Source organism: Priceomyces carsonii (assembly GCF_900007245.1).
Source record: "Priceomyces carsonii strain CBS4050 genome assembly, scaffold: Debaryomyces_carsonii_scaffold_5, whole genome shotgun sequence".
Lineage (NCBI taxonomy): Eukaryota > Fungi > Ascomycota > Pichiomycetes > Serinales > Debaryomycetaceae > Priceomyces > Priceomyces carsonii.
Genome location: NW_026946678.1, coordinates 491,968 through 511,047, shown reverse-complemented (window position 1 = coordinate 511,047; position 19,080 = coordinate 491,968). Strand labels below are relative to the sequence as shown.

At 37.1% G+C, this 19,080-nt stretch overlaps 11 protein-coding genes across 11 annotated transcripts, besides 1 other annotated feature; 8 read left to right on the top strand and 3 right to left on the bottom strand.

Annotated features, from left to right (window-relative positions):
• Positions 1–144: 144 nt before the first annotated feature.
• On the top strand, positions 145–3,362 carry PRCAT00004587001 (uncharacterized protein; the record flags this gene model as incomplete). Its single annotated transcript, XM_062954592.1, has 2 exons — positions 145–150; positions 210–3,362. 2 exons carry the CDS (start codon positions 145–147, stop codon positions 3,360–3,362), a joined length of 3,159 nt encoding a protein of 1,052 aa, XP_062811279.1.
• A 920-nt stretch (positions 3,363–4,282) lies between these two features.
• Positions 4,283–5,653, top strand: PRCAT00004586001 (histidine phosphatase family protein; the record flags this gene model as incomplete). Its single annotated transcript, XM_062954591.1, has 1 exon — positions 4,283–5,653. The coding sequence occupies one exon, from the start codon at positions 4,283–4,285 to the stop codon at positions 5,651–5,653; it is 1,371 nt and encodes a 456-aa protein (XP_062811278.1).
• A 387-nt stretch (positions 5,654–6,040) lies between these two features.
• Positions 6,041–7,039, top strand: PRCAT00004585001 (uncharacterized protein; the record flags this gene model as incomplete). The annotated part of the gene is made up of 1 exon (XM_062954590.1): positions 6,041–7,039. The coding sequence occupies one exon, from the start codon at positions 6,041–6,043 to the stop codon at positions 7,037–7,039; it is 999 nt and encodes a 332-aa protein (XP_062811277.1).
• A 336-nt stretch (positions 7,040–7,375) lies between these two features.
• Positions 7,376–7,993, top strand: PRCAT00004584001 (uncharacterized protein; the record flags this gene model as incomplete). The annotated part of the gene is made up of 1 exon (XM_062954589.1): positions 7,376–7,993. The coding sequence occupies one exon, from the start codon at positions 7,376–7,378 to the stop codon at positions 7,991–7,993; it is 618 nt and encodes a 205-aa protein (XP_062811276.1).
• A 250-nt stretch (positions 7,994–8,243) lies between these two features.
• Positions 8,244–9,143, top strand: ATP4 (F1F0 ATP synthase subunit 4; the record flags this gene model as incomplete). Its single annotated transcript, XM_062954587.1, has 2 exons — positions 8,244–8,314; positions 8,513–9,143. 2 exons carry the CDS (start codon positions 8,244–8,246, stop codon positions 9,141–9,143), a joined length of 702 nt encoding a protein of 233 aa, XP_062811275.1.
• Positions 9,144–9,247: 104 nt separating this feature from the next.
• PRCAT00004582001 (uncharacterized protein) lies at positions 9,248–10,600 on the bottom strand (the record flags this gene model as incomplete). Its single annotated transcript, XM_062954586.1, has 1 exon — positions 9,248–10,600. One exon carries the CDS (start codon positions 10,598–10,600, stop codon positions 9,248–9,250), a length of 1,353 nt encoding a protein of 450 aa, XP_062811274.1.
• Positions 10,601–10,708: 108 nt separating this feature from the next.
• Positions 10,709–10,756: a sequence feature (Short protein (PRCAT00004581001, CUM66896.1) was converted to a misc_feature.).
• A 144-nt stretch (positions 10,757–10,900) lies between these two features.
• Positions 10,901–11,494, top strand: PRCAT00004580001 (uncharacterized protein; the record flags this gene model as incomplete). Its single annotated transcript, XM_062954585.1, has 1 exon — positions 10,901–11,494. The coding sequence occupies one exon, from the start codon at positions 10,901–10,903 to the stop codon at positions 11,492–11,494; it is 594 nt and encodes a 197-aa protein (XP_062811273.1).
• Positions 11,495–11,535: 41 nt separating this feature from the next.
• On the bottom strand, positions 11,536–12,624 carry PRCAT00004579001 (uncharacterized protein; the record flags this gene model as incomplete). Its single annotated transcript, XM_062954584.1, has 1 exon — positions 11,536–12,624. One exon carries the CDS (start codon positions 12,622–12,624, stop codon positions 11,536–11,538), a length of 1,089 nt encoding a protein of 362 aa, XP_062811272.1.
• A 181-nt stretch (positions 12,625–12,805) lies between these two features.
• PRCAT00004578001 (U1 snRNP complex subunit) lies at positions 12,806–13,813 on the bottom strand (the record flags this gene model as incomplete). Its single annotated transcript, XM_062954583.1, has 1 exon — positions 12,806–13,813. One exon carries the CDS (start codon positions 13,811–13,813, stop codon positions 12,806–12,808), a length of 1,008 nt encoding a protein of 335 aa, XP_062811271.1.
• Positions 13,814–13,986: 173 nt separating this feature from the next.
• PRCAT00004577001 (uncharacterized protein) lies at positions 13,987–14,427 on the top strand (the record flags this gene model as incomplete). Its single annotated transcript, XM_062954582.1, has 1 exon — positions 13,987–14,427. The coding sequence occupies one exon, from the start codon at positions 13,987–13,989 to the stop codon at positions 14,425–14,427; it is 441 nt and encodes a 146-aa protein (XP_062811270.1).
• Positions 14,428–15,219: 792 nt separating this feature from the next.
• On the top strand, positions 15,220–19,071 carry PRCAT00004576001 (uncharacterized protein; the record flags this gene model as incomplete). The annotated part of the gene is made up of 5 exons (XM_062954581.1): positions 15,220–15,839; positions 15,903–16,367; positions 16,482–16,666; positions 16,715–17,736; positions 17,800–19,071. The coding sequence occupies 5 exons, from the start codon at positions 15,220–15,222 to the stop codon at positions 19,069–19,071; spliced, it is 3,564 nt and encodes a 1,187-aa protein (XP_062811269.1).
• Between the last annotated feature and the right edge of the window lie 9 nt (positions 19,072–19,080).

Here is a 19,080-nt window from a genome sequence, read left to right as displayed (position 1 = left end):
TTACGGATCCAACTGCAAAGCTGAGTACTAAATGGCAGCAATTTCCGATATCTGATCACGTGCTTTGAAGAATGTTCACTATATAGTCGATGATCGAGCATATCAATGGTGTCATATCTATTTAAACTATTACTACAAGTGACCATGAAGGTAAGTTTTATTATATCACTTTTTTATATTAAGAGTTCAGTTCTAACATCAATGTTTAGCAAAGAATTACTGGTCTAGATCTTCAGATCATTACCCCTGAACTTGTGAATAGTCTTCTAAATTATCGCTTGCAAAATATTTACAACTTGAGTAATTCAAATCGTCAATATTTATTAAAGTTTTCAATTCCAGACTCCAAGAAGCAATTGGTTGTTGACTGTGGTAACAAGCTTTATTTGACTGATTTTGAAAGACCTGTGACGCAAGCTCCTTCAACCTTTGTTACGAAACTAAGAAAGCATTTGAAGTCTAGACGACTTTCTGCCATTAAGCAGGTCACAAATGATAGAATTATAGTTTTCCAATTTAGCGATGGATTGTACTACTTGGTTTTTGAATTTTTTAGTGCTGGGAATATCCTTCTTTTAGACCAGGAGAGAAAGATTCTTTCATTGCAGCGGACTGTAAGAGAGAAAGGTGACGTCAGTAGATACGCTGTTAACGAAACTTATGCCTTGTTCAATGAATCCTTTTTTGCAGATACTCAAGTATATCAAAAAAAGGCTTATAGTCAAACTGAAATCGAAAAGTGGGTGAAGGATCAAGAACAGAAACTCAAATTGAATGACCTGGAGAAGAAGGCCAAGATTCTTTCTATACACAAGCTTCTATTTGTTAATGCGAGCCACTTGTCTAGCGAACTAATACTTAAGCATGTTGTTGCATTAGGACTAGATCCCAAAGCTAGCTGTTTTGATCTTCGAGAAGGTGAGGCAAAAATCCAATCTGCTGTAAAGGTATTGAATGACTCAGAAGCCGAATTTTTGACCCTTACATCTCCGAATCACGAAAGTAAAGGTGTCATTGTGTCTAAAATTAATCCAAATTATAATCCGGAAGAGAAAAAGCCTGAGCTTGAATACATCTTAGAGGAGTTTCATCCTTTCAAGCCATATAAAGATCATGAGGATCGTTATAAGTTCACAGAAATTGAAGGCTATAACAAGACTCTTGACTCATTCTTTTCTACAATTGAATCTACAAAGTATGCTTTAAAAATAGAGCAGCAGAAGCTTCAAGCTGCCAATAGATTAGACCATGCTCGATCAGAAAGGGATAAACAAATCCAGTCCTTAGTGAATCAACAAGAGCTAAGTGTAACCAAGGCTGATGCCATCATTCACTCCATGGATCTCGTGGAATCCTGCCGCGAGTTCATTATAAGTTTAGTCAATTTACAGATGGATTGGACTAATATGGAGAGTTTGATTAAGTTGGAAAAGTCCAGAGGACACCATGTTGCTAAAACGATCAAATTGCCTTTAAATCTAAAGGAGAACAAGATTAATCTATTGCTTCCAAACCCAAATGTGCTTTATGAAGATGAAGATAAGGAATCTGCTTCCTCGTCAAACTCTTCAACTAGCTCAAGTTCAGATTCTGACTCGGATTACGATTCGGATGATAGCTACATAAGATCAAAGCGCGCAAATAAGAGCAAGAAGGTAAAATCCAATGACCAAGAGAATGCTCAGGGTGACGGTGGAAAACTTATCCAAGTGTGGGTTGACTTGACTCTTTCTGCGTTTTCAAATGCGAGCTTATACTTCGATTCCAAAAAAAATGCTGAAACAAAGATGCATAAGGTAGAGGAAAAGTCACACATGGCTTTGAAAAATGCCGAAAGAAAAATCAATCAAGATTTGAGTAAAAATTTGAAAAATGAAAATGATACGTTGAAGCAAATTAGACTCAAATATTGGTTTGAGAAATTTTTTTGGTTCGTTTCCAGTGAAGGCTATTTATGTCTAGCAGGACGTGATCCATCACAGACAGATATGATTTACTATAGATACTTTAATGATAATGATTGTTTTGTTTCGTCTGACATTGATGACTCATTAAAGGTATTTGTCAAAAATCCCTTCCTTGGAGAGAAAGTGCCTCCTAGTACTTTATCTCAAGCGGGAATTTTTGCTTTGTCCGCTTCTAACGCTTGGAATGCTAAAATCACTACATCAGCTTGGGTTTTAGATGGGTCTGAAATATCAAAGAAAGACTACGATAACTCTTTGCTTCCCGCTGGTACGTTTACCTACAAGGCTGACAAAAGCTATTTGCCTCCCTCACAACTTGTAATGGGCCTTGGCTTCTATTGGATTGGTGATGATGATACCACTTCACGGTATAGACAACAAAGACTTCAAAGAGAAGAACTTCATGGTTTCAAAATTGTGATGGATAATAGAAAAAAGGATATTGATAGTGAAAGAGGTAGGAAGACTACTGCTGATAAAGGGAATGTTGAAGAAACTAAGGCTGAATCCGAATCAGGATTAGTTCCTAGTGTGCTGGATGGAACTCACGACGAGAAGGAAGGAAGTGATGAATCAAACGATAAAATTGGGAAGTCACCCCAACAAGAATCATTTAATTCAGATAATGGCACAGTAGAGCAATCGAATCCTCAAGAAAACAAGCTGGCGAAAAAAACCAGCTTTAATGTTGACGATGATATAATAGATCCCATTAAACAACAGCTCAATGAATTGAAAATTAATAAGCGTGAGAGCTCATCACACAAACCTCCCAATGTTAGAGGTAAAAAGGCGAAAATGAAAAAGATAGCAAAGAAGTATGCGGATCAAGATGAAGAAGAAAAGAAATTGCGAATGGCAGCCCTAGGTACTTTGAAGCAAAAAGAAGAAGCAGAGATTCAGAAGCTTAAAGAAAAGGATAGCAATGCAGCTAAAAAGTATCTGAATGAGAACGCGCTGAGAAGAAAGAAAAATGACGAGCGAGAATATCGTAAGTACATAATGGAAGAATCAAATAGCGATGAGAATAGTGCTACTAACTACCTTGAAATTTTGGATTCTTTCATTTCGAGACCAGAGCCTCGTGATATCATAGCCGATGTTATACCTGTATTTGCGCCTTGGCCTGCTTTTAATAAGTTCAAGTATAAAATCAAAGTGCAGCCAGGTGCGGGTAAAAAAGGTAAGTCTATTAATGATGCTTTGAACTACTTCACTACCCGTAAACTCGACAAATCTCGTTCCGTCACGGACGTTGATTGGGAAGTTGAGAGAGAAATGTTAAAAACATTAAAGGCAAATGATCTTATAGCTAATTTTACAGTGAGTAAGGTTAAGCTAGCCCTTCCTGATTCCAAATCATCTAAAGATACCAAAGCTAAAAAGAAAAAGTAATGACCTATATAGATGATTATAGAAGAATAAAAAAAAAAAAAAAATTTTGAAAATTTTGGCAATTTCGATAATTTTGAAATTTCTTATCAATTGATGCAAATAAGTACATAGGCTCATTGAAAGACCGAATTAGAACATACTTTGTAATTTATGTGATAGAATACTTTAATAGAAAAGATCTTGAAGTTATTCTAGCAATATTGATATTCTCCCATAGGGCCTTGGTAGCCCACTAACATGTCTCTTCTTAATCAGATCAATGAAGTGAATGATAACATCTACATTGACTATCAAACGTCCTTAATACGTCCATTCTAAATGGAATAATAAAGGAGGCACCGTGTTTAGCTGACACCATCCTATAGGCCCAAAATTCTTGGTATTTTACGGTCATTTCATTGTCAACATGTTCGAGTTACAGAAAAACTGGTATGCTATGCTGATCTAAATCCATTTAACTTCGGTACGTTCTATCAGTGGCTAAAGCGATATGTAGAACGCACGTGGCAGATTGCGAATTTCTCGTAAACTATTACATTCATACTGAAAGAATGCCATTAGCATGCGTTTAAGCGATTTAACTGGATAACGGAACAATTGCAAGGGATAGGTATTAGAACTACAAGGCTAAGGCAGCTTGAGACGCATACACTTCGGAATATCGAAGCCTAATTCTACCAATTGGGCTCCAATATTGTTCACGTGCTCAATTTAACTTGCAGGGTTGCGAGGACTGGTCGACTATAAAGCTAGCAGCATACCAAGCTTATTATGAGCCTATATTTATTGCAAGCTATTTTCAATCACCTGAAATAAAGTCAAACATAGAGTAACGAATTCCAGGATCGTGAAAAAGTAAGGCTAAAACTGACCCAAGGGAGAATCGAACTTAAAGAGTACAAAAGAGATCGAGCAACAATATGGTTTCAGTATCAAAATTAGTCAATGGAGGCTTATATTTAGCAGGACAGCAGGTATATCAGAATCTTGCTACTCCAGAGCAAGCAGCAGTAGATCAATATAACATTGTTAGGTTTTTGGGGGGTAGCGCTCCATACGTTCAGAGACAAGGGTACGGTATCTCTACTGATATTCCAGACGGTTGCTCCTACGAACAAGTACAGTTGTTGTCAAGGCATGGAGAGCGTTATCCGTCCAAGAGTTCTGGTAAGCTGTATCATAAGATTTATAACAAGTTAAAAGCATACAATCAGACATTTCAAGGTTCACTTTCATTCATGAATGATTATGACTATTTCGTGACTGATGATAACTATTACGAAAAAGAGACAACTCCATTGAATTCTGAGGGCTTATTTGCGGGTACTACCAATGCAATGAAACATGGTGCCTCTTTCAGGTCAAAATACAACTCTTTATTCAACGAGAATTCGACTCTACCAGTTTTCTCATCTAACTCTGGAAGGTGTTTCATGACTTCAAAATACTTTGCTAGAGGATTTTTGGGTGACGATTACACTGAGGATTCCGTAAAGTACAGTATAATCGACGAAGATGGCTCGATGGGTGCTAATTCCTTAACCCCAAGATCTGGCTGCAACACTTTGAAGGATGCTCAAAAATCTGAAAGTTACGATGACGATTACTTGCAAGACATAGTCGACAGAATTCAACTGGAAAATAATGGTATTGATATTGATACCGATGATGTCGAGAATCTTTTTGGTTATTGTGCTTATGAAATGAATGTTAAAGGTGCATCCCCATTTTGCGATATCTTCACAAACGAGGAATTAGTAAAGTTTTCTTATCAAACCGATGTGGATGCATACTATTCAAATGGCCCAGGAAATAACATGACATTGGCTGCGGCTTCTCAGATGGTTTTGTCATCGCTTAAGTTACTCAAGGATAATAGTAGTGAAAACAAGGTTTGGTTATCGTTTACTCATGATACTGATATCGAAATCTTTCATGCTTCATTAGGCATCATCAACCCTAGCCAGGATATCCCTACGGATCATATCCCTTTCCCTAATCCATATGTGCATTCATCCATTGTTCCACAAGGTTCAAGGACTTACACAGAAAAATACAAGTGTGGCGATGACTCTTACGTTAGATTTATTCTCAACGATGCAGTGATTCCAATAAACTCTTGTTCGACTGGTCCTGGCTTTTCTTGCAAGCTCGAGGACTTTGAAGACTACATCAATGAAAGATTTGAAGGTGTGAGCTATGAGGATCAATGCCAAAACTCAAATGCGCTGCTTACGTTCTATTGGGATTATAACCAAAAGAACTACACTGCTGCTCTCTTAGACAGTTAGATCGGATTCAATTGTCAGAATCTTAAAAGTTTTTTAGTTCATCTCCGTTACATTCTATGTTTTCTGTCAGCTGTCTTGGCTTTTTGTCTTCAAATAAGCGATGGATGGTAATCAATTTAGATCTTATTTATATATTAATTGTATTAAATCAAGTTTTTCGCAACTTAAGTGGAATAATGTAAAACACTAGTAGCGTAAAATTATTTGAACCAGAGCTTACATACTTGCAAGTCCCCTATAGCATTTTCATTTGGCAATCAAATAGCGAATACTTCCACTGCCTTGTTTTAGTATAGCGTACTTCACATGGGTGCTTATACATTATGTGCACACCTTATATAAACGAGAAATTAATGTAAGGATACAAAATAAGTACTTCATTGCAAAATGCAATTATCTAGAATATGGAACGGAGTTTTGGCATCTTTGATGTTTGGATCAGATTCAGGGGATAAATTGACTGGGCTTGGTTTGAATGAGGATGCTGGTTCTGTTAATGTCTTACAAACGTTCAATAATGTTGTAAGTGAAAATGAAGATTTTGGGAGAAGGAGACCCTTGGTAATCTGGCATGGGCTTGGTGATAACTATAATTCTAGTGGAATCTTACGTGTGACTGAAATTATGAATCAAATTTATCCCGATTTAGCAATATACATTGTGAAACTTAACCCGGATCCATCGAAGGATCAGCATAAGACTTTATTCGGAGATGCCAAAAAAGAGGTTGAGCAAGTATGTGAACTGATAGGCAAAAGACCAGAGTTGGACGCGGGGTTCGATGCTATTGGTTTTTCTCAAGGTGGTCTTTTTATGAGAGCTTTAACGGAAACTTGTAAGCGAGCCAAAGTCAAAAACCTTATTACGTTTGGATCACCGCATATGGGGGTAATGGATCTTCCATTATGTAGAGATGAAAAAGATTGGGTCTGCCGCAGGCGCAATGAGCTTCTTAAGCGACAAGTGTGGAATGAGAAAATTCAAAAGACCATAGTTCCGGCTCAATATTTCCGTGATCCTTATCAGTTTGATAATTATGTTCTAAAATCCCATTTTTTGGCAGAGATTAATAATGAACGTGCTGATGAATTCAATCCTGATTTTGGTGACAGGCTCAAAGATATAGAAAAATTTGTAATGGTAACGTTCACGCAAGACACTACTTTGGTTCCTAAGGGTAGCGCTGCCTTCAATGATATCGATGTAAATACAGGCGATTTAATTCCGTTTGATAAAACTGTTTTATATGAGAAGAATTTGATCGGTCTAAGAGATCTTAATGAACTTAAAAAATTGGAATTTCTTTCCATAGAAGAGGATCATATGAGAATTCCTGATACTTTTTTGGTAGATATTGCTAATGAATATATTGGCAGAGAGAATTAGCGTCATTTAAATTATACGATCATCATTTCTGGTTTTGTTCTTTATGTATCTCATATATCATCCAAAGCTCTTGTTCCTTATATGAATAACTGCAAATGATCTTATTTTGCTTCAAGAAGTAAATGATGCTACGAATTTATGAATAAATGTTAATATAATTGCTGTAAACTAGATATTATCAAGAAATTTCTGTAGCTCTTATATCAAGAGATAGTATAAGAGTTTTGCTTTCACCTAATAATCACTATAGATTAAATTTTTATGGATTGCAACCGTCGTGCGAACTGAAGACAATTTCATATTAATGATAACTTCCTTGAAGACTTGCATCCTTAAATGCCTTTGAACTATAAAGAACAATTGGAAGATAGAAGGTCTCGAATTGAGGCGTTGAGACAGAAAAGGAAAGGTGTTTCTCAAGATAGTAAATCAAGCATAAAGCTGTCTGATGCTGAGGGAGAAAATGTGAACGGAGAAAATGGAGAAAATACTCACTACATAGAATCTTTAGACCGAGACAAAGAAGTAGTGAATGTCTCGGAAACTGCCAAAGAAGCCCTTTTAAATGACGGTCAGAGAGAAAACTTTGAGGTACAACAAGTGACCAGTCCAGATGTAGAAAATGTAACTGGATATTCTGTTAACGAAAGCATAATTGACGCAATTACCCAAGAAAAAAATGAAGTAGCTGTTGAAGAAAAAGAAGAAGGAATAGAAAAAGAAGAAGGAATAGAAGAAGAAGAAGAAGTCGAAGAAATAGAAAAGGAAAAAGAAGAGCAAGAGGTAAAGAGTTTTATGGATGAACTACAATCATATACCATTGCACTGACTAAAAGATCTCACAACCAAGATATAAAAGCAGATATTCGTATTTTGACGGATCGAGCTCGCATTAAAACTGAACAAGTCATTAATGAACTTATCAAAGAGAAGTACGAGAGGGAATTATCATAGAGTATATATTATGATCGTCATCTCTAGATTGCATTATATTTTTTCGTTGTATGTGTATTAGACAATCTGGCAGTAGAAGCATCGCACAGCTAGATTTCTGTTTTCTTCCTAATTAGGTAATCGAGAATCTACCAATCAAAATTTTAAATTTCCAGCCCGAACTCGTCCATCAAAGAAACGGTGATTTACAGTTCAACGACTGTTTCTACTACCTTCTTGTATACGATAGAATAGAAAACTATTTAGTAATATGTCTATGGTTAACAGAATTGCTTTAAAAGCTACTCGTCCAATTGCAAGCGTGGCACTCCGTCCAGCTCCGTATGTGAAAATTTGAAAATGGTTCTACAATAACTAAAGTGAAAAATAATTTGAAGTATTCTAATTGACAAACTTTGTTGCAAGTGACTGATTTGTATTAGTTGATAATGATTTGGCGTAAATTCAAGCCTTAATCTGCGTTTTTCCTTTAGTTATTGTAGAAGTTTAAGTAGATGAATTCATACTAACAAACATTAGAATTGGTTTACGTTATCTTTCAACTCCTGTTGAGCCAAAGCAAAAGGCTAATTCAATCATCGATGCTTTGCCAGGTAACAACTATTTATCTAAGACGGGTGTGTTGGCAACTACCGCTGCTGCCGCTATCTACGGAATCTCCAACGAATTGATCGTTTTGCATGATGAGACTATTTTAGTGGGTACTTTCGCTACTTTCGTTGCCTTGGTTGCCAAGTTTGTTGCTCCTTTGTACACAGACTTTGCTGATGGTGAAATCAAGAAAGTCAACTCATTATTGAACGAATCCCGTAACAAGCACATTTCTGCAGTCAAGGAAAGAATCGAATCCGTCTCTAAATTAAAGGATGTTGTTGAGACCACCAAACAATTATTTGCTATCTCTAAGGAAACTGCTCAGTTGGAATCGGAGGCTTTCGTATTAAAACAAAAGATTGCTGTCGCAACTGAAGCTAAATCAGTTTTAGACTCATGGGTTAGATTTGAACAACAACAGAGACAATTAGAACAAGAACAGTTAGTGAAATCAGTCTTGGATAAGGTAAACAAAGAAATCGAGAACCCTAAATTCCAAGAAAGAGTTTTAGCCGAGTCGGTTTCTGAAATTGAGAAATTATTCGCTAAAAACTAAATATCACTAAAATGATAGTCATTTCACGGTTACTTCTGGTATTATTATATAAATGCTAGTCATGAAAGTATTTTATAAAACATACATATGTAATTTCATGTAGTTTACTTGGACGAGTAGCTGCTAATAACTTGATCAGCAGGCTTCCAGATATGTAATGAGTTATCGTCTGCAACACTGGCAGTCAACCAGTCATCATGCAACGACCAGTCGAAGTCATTGACACCCAACATGTGTCCACCATGTACAAACATTAGGCCACTTTGGTCTTCGAAATTCGCAAGATCGAAAAATTTCACAAATTTATCTGTAGAACAAGATCCCACTACACTATGGTATTTAGGATGCCACTTTAATTGTGTTATTGATTCATTATTTCCTTTGAATGAATACGGGCTTTCAGAACCTTTTGTTCCAAGAGTTCTTATATCGCAAACGTTTATGGTACCAGAACAATCACCTGTCGCAATACAAAAATTATTCCCAGGATTAATGCTCAAACTATTTATGCTTTGATCTTGCTTTTGCTCCATGACCGAGGAAGTTGGGTCTCTGATATCAAAGATCCTTAACCGTCCACTGTCGTCAACCATTCCAAAGAGAGAATCATGATTTGGCACCCATTCTATATCGTTTACTCCGATCTTATTATTATCAAAGTGACATGACTCATATAGACAGTGATCATCTTTTGAAACAAAATTATTCCTTATATCGAATACATTTATGTTACCTTTCATGTCAGCAGAAATTATTGTTCCTTCTTTTTGTCTATTCCAATCAATGGCGAAAATATCTGAGCCGTGATCTTGATTACTATTAATGAGCAATAATTGAGGTTGATCGACGTTCGAATCGTCACTTATTAAGCTGCTTTTGAAAGTGCTATGCTTTGTCCTGTCATATATTACAAGGTCGCCCATATTATTACCGGTAGATATAATGTCGGGGTTCTGTGGCATATATCTCGCTTTATTCACATCTCCAAAATGATTAATCTTCTGAAGAACATTTATCTTCTTTTTAGTCAAAGTTGGGATCTCAAACTCTTTCTTATCATAATTATAGTTCAATTTGTCTATGCTAAAATTTTCATTTAGGTTCCTATAGGAAGGAAGCTGTAGAATCGATATATTATCGACAGATTCCCCTAGTGTAAATGTACCAAGTAGTAATCGCTGATAATTAACATCATAATCGTTTGATTCCTTCTTTAAGGACGTGTTGTACTCTTTTTTGGATGACAGTTCTAAATCAGGGAAAAACTGTACAGTTAATGACGGCCAAAGTAGTGAGTTGGTTGATATGTAGTCGTACAAGTATGGTGTATTCTTCTTCCAAATTCTATAATTCAGTTGCGTTTGCTGATCAATAGTAGAATCTTCCAGTTCCATGATTTCAGTCTGGCAATTTAAAGTCTCCAAATCACGGCCCTCCGCGTACGCCTTCTCATTCATATTCTCTATATAATTTCAATATATTGTGGATGTCAATAAAAACGCGTCGTATATACAAGACATAGAGAAGTTAATTTTTCAATTATATTTAACGATGAGATCAAACTCATGAGTGACTTACGTTTAAACTCGTCTAAGCTAGGAACTCAAGAATAGTAAGTAACTGATCGCTCTTTGAACTGAATAAAGCTAACTGTATTAAGTTGGGATAAGTTCTATGAATTGGAAATAAACAATTTTCACGGGAACTCGAATGATACTGGAGAATGCTGGTTTGACGACTCTGATGCAGAGAATCGAATGATAAGGTTTTTGATAGAAAAGTTTGAAAGCGGAGAGTTCAAGACGACAGAAGGCAAAAGAGTAATAGATTTAGGTACCGGAAATGGACATTTATTATTCCAACTACATGAGGATTTTGAAGAGGAGGGTTTAAGTATACAATTTGAATACTGTGGCATAGATTACTCACCAGCTTCTGTGAAGTTCGCTCAGGAGATTGCAGACAAACAGTATTCTGAAGTTGATGTGAAATTTGAGCAGGCTGATTTGTTGTTGAAATCTTCCCCGTTTATAGAACTGAACAAAGGAAAGTTTGATATTTTACTTGATAAAGGTACTTTGGATGCAATTGCTTTAAACCAGAACCCACTTACGGACTTTGGAGGAAAATTGGGAATGGATGTATATGCTTCTCAAGTTTCTCAGTTAATGCACAAGAGCTCAGTCTTGCTAATAACGTCCTGTAATTTTACAGAGGAAGAACTTATTAAAATTATTTCTGAAGATAAGTCAACTGGATTATCAGTGTGGGATAAGATAAATTATCCAAGCATAAAGTTTGGAGGTCAGACGGGCTCTACAATTTGCACCATTGCTTTCATTAAGCATTGAAGTTACAAAATACTAACATAAGATATTAAGTGTAAATATGTTTATTCCCTGTTGGTACCATTTGTGTTACCCATGCGATTTTGTAAATCCTCTACTTTGTCAAATAGCTCGTCTCTCAATGATTGACTGCCAAATTTCAATAAGTACTGATTAGGATTTCCCTCCGCATTAATAAAATTAAAACGTAAAAACTTCCCTGGAGATAAACTTGCTTCTAATCCTTTTAATAATTTAGTGTCAGGTTTAATTTTCATATTCAAAATCACCTTGAGTAGGCCTTGAGATCTCATGACTAATCTCACCTGGTTTGAATCCTTTAAAGATACGTTCAAGTGTATAGGGCCAATTCCTCTTTCTTTCCATCCCTCTGAAATCTTGGTCAAATCCAATTCAAAGATCTTTGCCGTCGCAGAGAACTTAGATTCTTCATCTTCTTCACCTGTTTTGATTTCACCCACTGGGTTCAAATCTACTTGTTTATATTGCTGAGTATTCAAGCCGGCTGATTTTTCCTTATTGTTTTGGTTGTCATTCGGCTCATCTAAGAACGATTTCTTCTTCAAAGACTCCAGGAATGCATTATTGAATTTAGAATTACTACCAAAAGCAGAGCCGAATGAAGCAGTTGGCGTGGCTCCATTAGGACTCTCTCCAGAAGAGTCGTTTTTTGCAGTCTTTGATGAGAGATCATCAAATACATTTTTCTTATTTTTAATATTCTCAAAGGCTGAGTTTGTCCCAAAAGATGTTACAGCTCCAAAGACGTGGCTTGATTCTGAGGGGGATATGTCTTTCGGCGTCTTCTCCCGTACTGAGGTGAATGAAGTTTGTGGTGTGGCAGTATTCGAATTCGGCTTTAATTTGATCAGACTGGTGCCAAAGACGTGCTTTCTTTCTTCCTTATCAGGAGCAGCTTCTTTAGGACTTCCGTATTGCCTTTTAAGTTCTTCAATTTCCTTTTTCAACTCTGAAATCTTATCATCAAATTCTTTTGAGATATCTGCTTTTAATTCATTCTTCAAATTTTCGAGGTCCTCGTTTGAAAGAGACTCAATCTTCAGTTTTTTTGGGTCATAAGCTTCATCAGTCTCTAATTTCCTCTTAGACGAAGTCTTTTCTGACATTATCATCAACAGTCTTAAGCTTACGTTTAAGAATCAGTGAACGCATTGGAAACATAGAGAGCAAAAAACCGATAACTATTTCTGTCAAATATTGCAGTTTATATTTTACAGTTTACGCCGTGGTTATTATGTACTATACTTATTAAATGAAGACTAAAAACAATTAGAACTGAGACTGTAATCTCGTTCATTCTCTCTGTCTTATACTTTTAATGGATCTGGTTCTATCGGTGCTCGTTGAAGATCTGTAACTTGAAATATCGGAGGCCTTACCTGAATATTTCGCATATTTATCTTTGACAGGTTTTTCTATCCTTCTATGGTCGGTTTTAAATCCAGGTCTGTAAGTCGGTGCACCATAAGAAGAGCTTGAATATGAGCTTGGTGGAGTTTGTTGATGATGAAATTTCAGATGTAACGTTCTTCCACTCGCAGCAGCAGAAGCTGCGCTATTATGTCTAACATCTGGCCTTGTGTAATGTCGTCCACCTAATCCACCACCAAGCCTTTTTGGTTTCCAGTTTCGAATAGTTCTTCCCCTCTCTATATCAACCAACACTGTTCTTGTTTTACTTCCTGAAGCTTCAGGGATCTTAATACCACGTAGTGCTAACTCGCGGACACAGTTCTGGGCGTCTAATTCTCTTTCAAAAACCACAAACCCATAGCCTTTTGATTTACCATTCTTATCCCTTATTATCCTAATGGACTCGATCATGCCATACTTGCTAAAATTTTTGGAGATATCAAGTTCTGTTGATGAGTAATCTAATCTTGCTATAAAGACCGTTCTAATTGGGTCTCTCATAAATTCTTGTTCATTTCTCGCCAATAGTTCAGGATCATTCCAGTCCCTCAATTGCCTTTCGAAAGATTCTTGGTTTTGTCTTTTCTTTAAATCTTTCTTATCTCTCGACGAAATAGTTTTTACATTTTGTTGATTAGAAGAATTACATTCGCCCCCAAATTCTTTAATGTATTTATCATATTCCTCTCTCCACTGCGATATAGGTGTTATGGTTCTGGTTCTCCTTTGTTCTGATGCATAGTCTGTTGGCTTCTTAAAAAGAAGTGGTGGTTTTGGCGTGAAAAGTTTTTGAATATTCGGCGGATATTTCTCCGTATCATCTGCCTTTGAATAGTTAGTAAAGTCATTCAGTGGCTTCCCTATCTCAGCTTTGAGCACACTTACCATATCTGCTTCCAAAATTCATATATTAAAGATAATTTATTTAAAAGGTAAAGGTTAAAATCATTTTTATTTTTGTGACATTTCATTCCATCGATACATAAATAATAGGAAATTGATATATTCGAAGGGGTCAGTACCGTAATCTATAACTCAATTAATATGAAATATATAAGGAAATGATATCAGAGGAAGATGAATATTCGAAAGTAAATAAAGATGCTCCTACTGAATCTGAAATTTTCAATGAAGGAATAAATATCTTAAAGCTACCAGTGTTTACAAGGTATAAATTATCTTTTTACAATGGTAAGGATAAACCAGAGATATTCGTAGCCATAAGAGGCTATGTGTATGATGTAACAAGTAATAAAAAGAGCTATGGACCAGGAAAGAGTTATCACCGGTTGGCTGGAAAGGATTCTTCTAGGTTACTCGGACTCAATACGTTACGTTTGGAACTGACCAAAGTTGACTCATTTCCGGAACAGAGAACATGGTACTGTGACGACTTCAATGATAAGCAAAACGCCACTTTAGATAAATGGGTCGCCTTCTTTCGAAAAAGGTATCGTATTGTGGGAATTGTGGGAGACCATGATCCACTTTCACTGAGCTGATTACTGCTCTACTTCCTCAAAACTGAGATACATTTGTACTTATCTAACTAAGCATCGACTTCAGACATGTGAATAAAATCGGTATCGCTAGATCCCATATAACAGTATTCTTGCACATAAACCTTGGATTAGCATATTATTTAAGTCCACATTAGACTGCAGTTTGTGATAGGAACCTTCCCCGGTTGTCGCTGCCAAGGCAATTCTTTGACTGTCTACTTTGCGTCCCATTTGTCCTACACTCTAAATTTGCGAGATAGTACCAGAGTCTCTAACCTTGACCATAGTTCCCAACTTTGTGAGCATTGACGTTGGATACTGGCAATTAGCTGAATCTTTGATCTTTGCTTCTATAATATGATACAACCTATCTCTCTACACATCTTCACTACCGTCCTTATAAGGCATTAATGCATTTAATAAAATAGTGAAATTCTATTATTATTTTTACTACGCATCGATAATTGTAATCATCGAGAAAGTACGACGGAACAGCTGGATACACAGCCCACAGCCGTCATACCTTTTCAAACTTGACGCCGTCAAACTTGCTCCCCCAGATGGACCCCTGACGCCAAAACCTATATGCCCATCGCAATGTTCTCAGTGCATTCTTTGTGATGTTTCATGTAAGCGATTATTCCTAACGTGATGAAACAAACATCCGAACCGATCGAGTCAAAAATTAAAAATCCTCTATTCCTTCGTTCTAGTAACTTTAAAACTTTGCTCAAAAATTATAAAGTAAGCTTTACTGAAGTAGCAAGCTATTGAACTCTACTCAAAACAATAATGGACGCAGGGACAGCTGCTGCGTCGACGCAGAAAGGGAGGCTAAGACAACAGCTTTTGAGTGAGAACCAAGACATAAACATGGTAAACAACTTGAGACCAGAAATGCAGCCTATGCAACAGTTCCAACAGCAAAGCTATGGTGGCTACAATGGCTATGATATGATGGGAGTTGCACCTGTAGTAGCTACTCCGGTTTCGGAGGGAAGGAAAGGATCCATCACGACAACTGGAATGCAAAAGTTTTTTAAGAGGAACAAGTCAGGGGGACAAGATTTCAACGATGACTTTGGAGCAGATGTCCAGGATATAACGCATAACAGTAACTTGTCTTTCGACGACATATCTCATATTAGAAATAGGGGACCTTATGGAATGACTGGTACTTCGACATTAGATACCACACCTATAATACCAACGATTGGTCCAGGTACTCCTGGAAAACCAACAACGAGCAATATTCAATACAGAAAGCAAATGAACCAAAGTAAAAAGATGGCGATGATGTCTGGGGCAAGGGCAATGTCATTAGCGGGAGGTAATCCCATGCAATCACAAGGATATCAAGCTGATCCGAGAACCATGTCTTTAAGTTCGAATGGAATGGCCCTGGATCCTAGGTCAATGTCTTTAGCAGGCCCGAATCAAATGCATTCACATCCGCAGTTCCAATCTAATCCCAGGACAATGTCCTTGAGCTCAAATGGAACACCGGCACCAAGAGCGATGTCTTTAAATAATAGGCCGATGGGTAACTTCAATTACGCTGCTGGACCGCCAAATGGTCCCAGAATGATGTCTATGCGGAACAATGGTGGATATGGAGTTCCTGCTGCTGCGAATCAAACTATTCCACCGGGACCTCGGGCTATGTCTTTAGCAGGGCCTCAACCAGATCCTAGAGCCATGTCTTTATCAAACAATAATTATCAGTTTGCATCACAAGGGTCTAGGGCCATGTCTTTGGCAGGGCGACCCCAGCCAGATCCCAGAACTATGTCGTTATCAAATAATGGTTCTCAGTTTGCACCACAAGGACCTAGGACCATGTCTTTGGCGGGAGGTCCCCAACAAGGCCCCCAAGGTCCTAGGACCATGTCTCTATCAAATGGCACTTCTAATTTCCGTCCTATGAATAATCAGTATCAGTTGCAGCAAGGAAGACCAAATAATTATGGACCCGTACCAGGTGCGCAGAGAACGATATCTTCGAGCAATCAGCAATATCAAGCAGGAGCAGGTGTTTACTATAATCAGCAAAGCTTAGCTATGCGTCCGCCTCAATCTCATCAATTTCAGCAACAAGGATATCAATATAATAGTAGTCTGCTGGAGAACATGCAGTTTCCTAAAGGCTCTCATCCGAGCTCAAATGATTCTCTTATGAATGTCGTCGAGGAAGATGAAGAAAATACGATATCTAGAAATAACCTGCAAAAGCATAAAGGTGAATCAGAATTCGATGAGTCTAATGATAGGCAAGAAATAAATGAAGATTTCGAACACACATCGTCTTCCGCCTTTGATGAGCAAGATGAAGATGACGTTGTTTACAAATTTGATCAAGACGAATCAGAATCACTTTCTAGGAAATCGACGATTAAAAAGTCTAACTCAATGAGGTTAAGAAAATTGAACCTATTCAATCAAGGTGACGAGTCTGAAGAATTCGGGACTAATGAACAAAGATATTCACCACAACGCAAGGCTGTTGACGGACTGGGAACTAATGTATCTCCACTGTTCAATTTGACAAGGCTGAACATGAATAGAGAATCCATAGTTAACAATGAGGTCGATTACAATGAAATGTTAGAGCAGCGTGAGAAATTTAAATCATTGGGCGCTACTGCAGGTGCGAACAACTCTAATGCAACTACTTTAACGAAGGATGTATTCCTTACTGCATCGGAATTTTTATCACCCGAGAAGAGGTCACAGTTAAAAGAATCGCCCTTGAAGACTTATTCTCCTATGAAGAATGATCGTGTTAGGGAGGATGAATATGAAAATGAAAATGACACTTCGACATTAAAAGGTAGGGGATCGCCTGTTGCGGAAGAACAAAGGCCGATACCATTCACAAGCAAGCCCTTACCAAAGCAACCTTCTATCAGATCTTTAACGGCTAATACTGCATTTGATAATTTTAGAACTGATTCATCTATACGAAGCCCTCATGTAAAGAGGTTTGAAGAGTCACAAGGCTCTGTTAATAAATCACTGGTCTACGATTCCGACGACAGCGAAAATGAAAAGGAAGTCAACCTCGGGGCGGAAACATATCAAGAAGAACTTGAAAGTCGACACGAACAACACCAGGAACAGTTTGATTCGACTAGCCTGTATAGCGAAAAGTCTCTGGTGGTAATAGAGGATCCAATGGCGCATTTTAGTACACGTGAGTCTCTTTCGAATCGCCTTTCATCTGATAAGAGTGCTTTAACTAATTCTCGAGAGAACTATTCATCACCTCTGACTTCAAATACTTCCAAGTTTTCGAATAATTACAATGAAGTCAAAAGAAAAGAACATTCATATGATGATTTGAAAAATCCTGCTGTAAATAACGTTCCTGAGGGATTAGGGAACAACTTTGCTCGTAAGGAGGAGCATATACCGTTCAACAATTATAGTGTGATTCCAAATAATAGGCAAGTTCAAAGTACTGTCAGTAATTCAAGAGTTCCCAATGCAAAAAGAAGCTCTCTTGCATCAGAGCTTAACTCACAAAAGAAAGATAGACATTCAAGGAGCTTTTCACTTACTAATAAATCTAAAGATATATTTAAAAGATTATCAAAATCAAGCAGGAGAGCAAGCGCTTCGAATGAGAGTAAAAATAACGCGTTCCCTGATGATTCATCCAGTGGACTGAGGAGAAGCTCATTTATGAATAAATCTACTGTACTGCAACTGATAGATAAAGGTCGTAGGTCTTCGGGAGGACAGTTTCCCCCTCTGACCCCGAGTTCGACTTCACCCCTAAAATTTAGTAAGGATGAGATGGCAATAATGAGTTGTAACAATGATTTGTTACACGAATTACAGCTTGTCACTACAGAATTAGCATCTTCGATAAAGAGAGAATTAACTCTTGAGAGTCAACTCAAGAATAATTCTCCTCATCTGACCTCCCTCGAAGCTTCACAATATGAAGTTATAGAAAAACTGAGAATTATCGCCGACTTACAAGATAAACTTAACAAGGAAAGACGGCTTCGTTTCATAAGTGAGGAACATGCATTATTGTTAGAAAATGGACAGTCTCCTAGCCCTCTAAAATTGAATTATGAAAAGACTGAAATATACAAGCAACTTTTGTTCAAAAATGATCTTGTGAACCAATTACAAGACAAATTGGACGAATACGAATCTGGTTCGAGAGAAAAAGACAATTCATTGTGGGACAAGTATAATGAGCTCTTAAAGGAAAACACTGAATTAAAGCTCGAAGTTATCCCTCAAATGGAAAAGAAGTTCTCATCTAGACTTCAACAAGTTACTCAATCCACATCTAATAGAGAACTCTCACTAGTTGACAACTCGTTAGAGTATCAAAATGATGAGTACCAAGGAGAAGTTATGACTTTGAAAAATCAGAGGGATGAGTTACGAGAAGCAGTTACGAAGTTAAATGCAAGTCATAATTATGAAATGAAACTCGCTAATGATAAGCTAGCATCGTTGAATAATAAATTACAGAGCATGAAAGTCATAAACGAAAAGTTAAGTAAAAGAATAGAAAGTGGAGAGAAAAAATCTAAGACATCATCTACTCTTTTTAATAAAGGAGGAAAACTACAAGGATTTCATATTATTAATCCAAATCGTACACTTAGTGACGATTAAATGGTATAT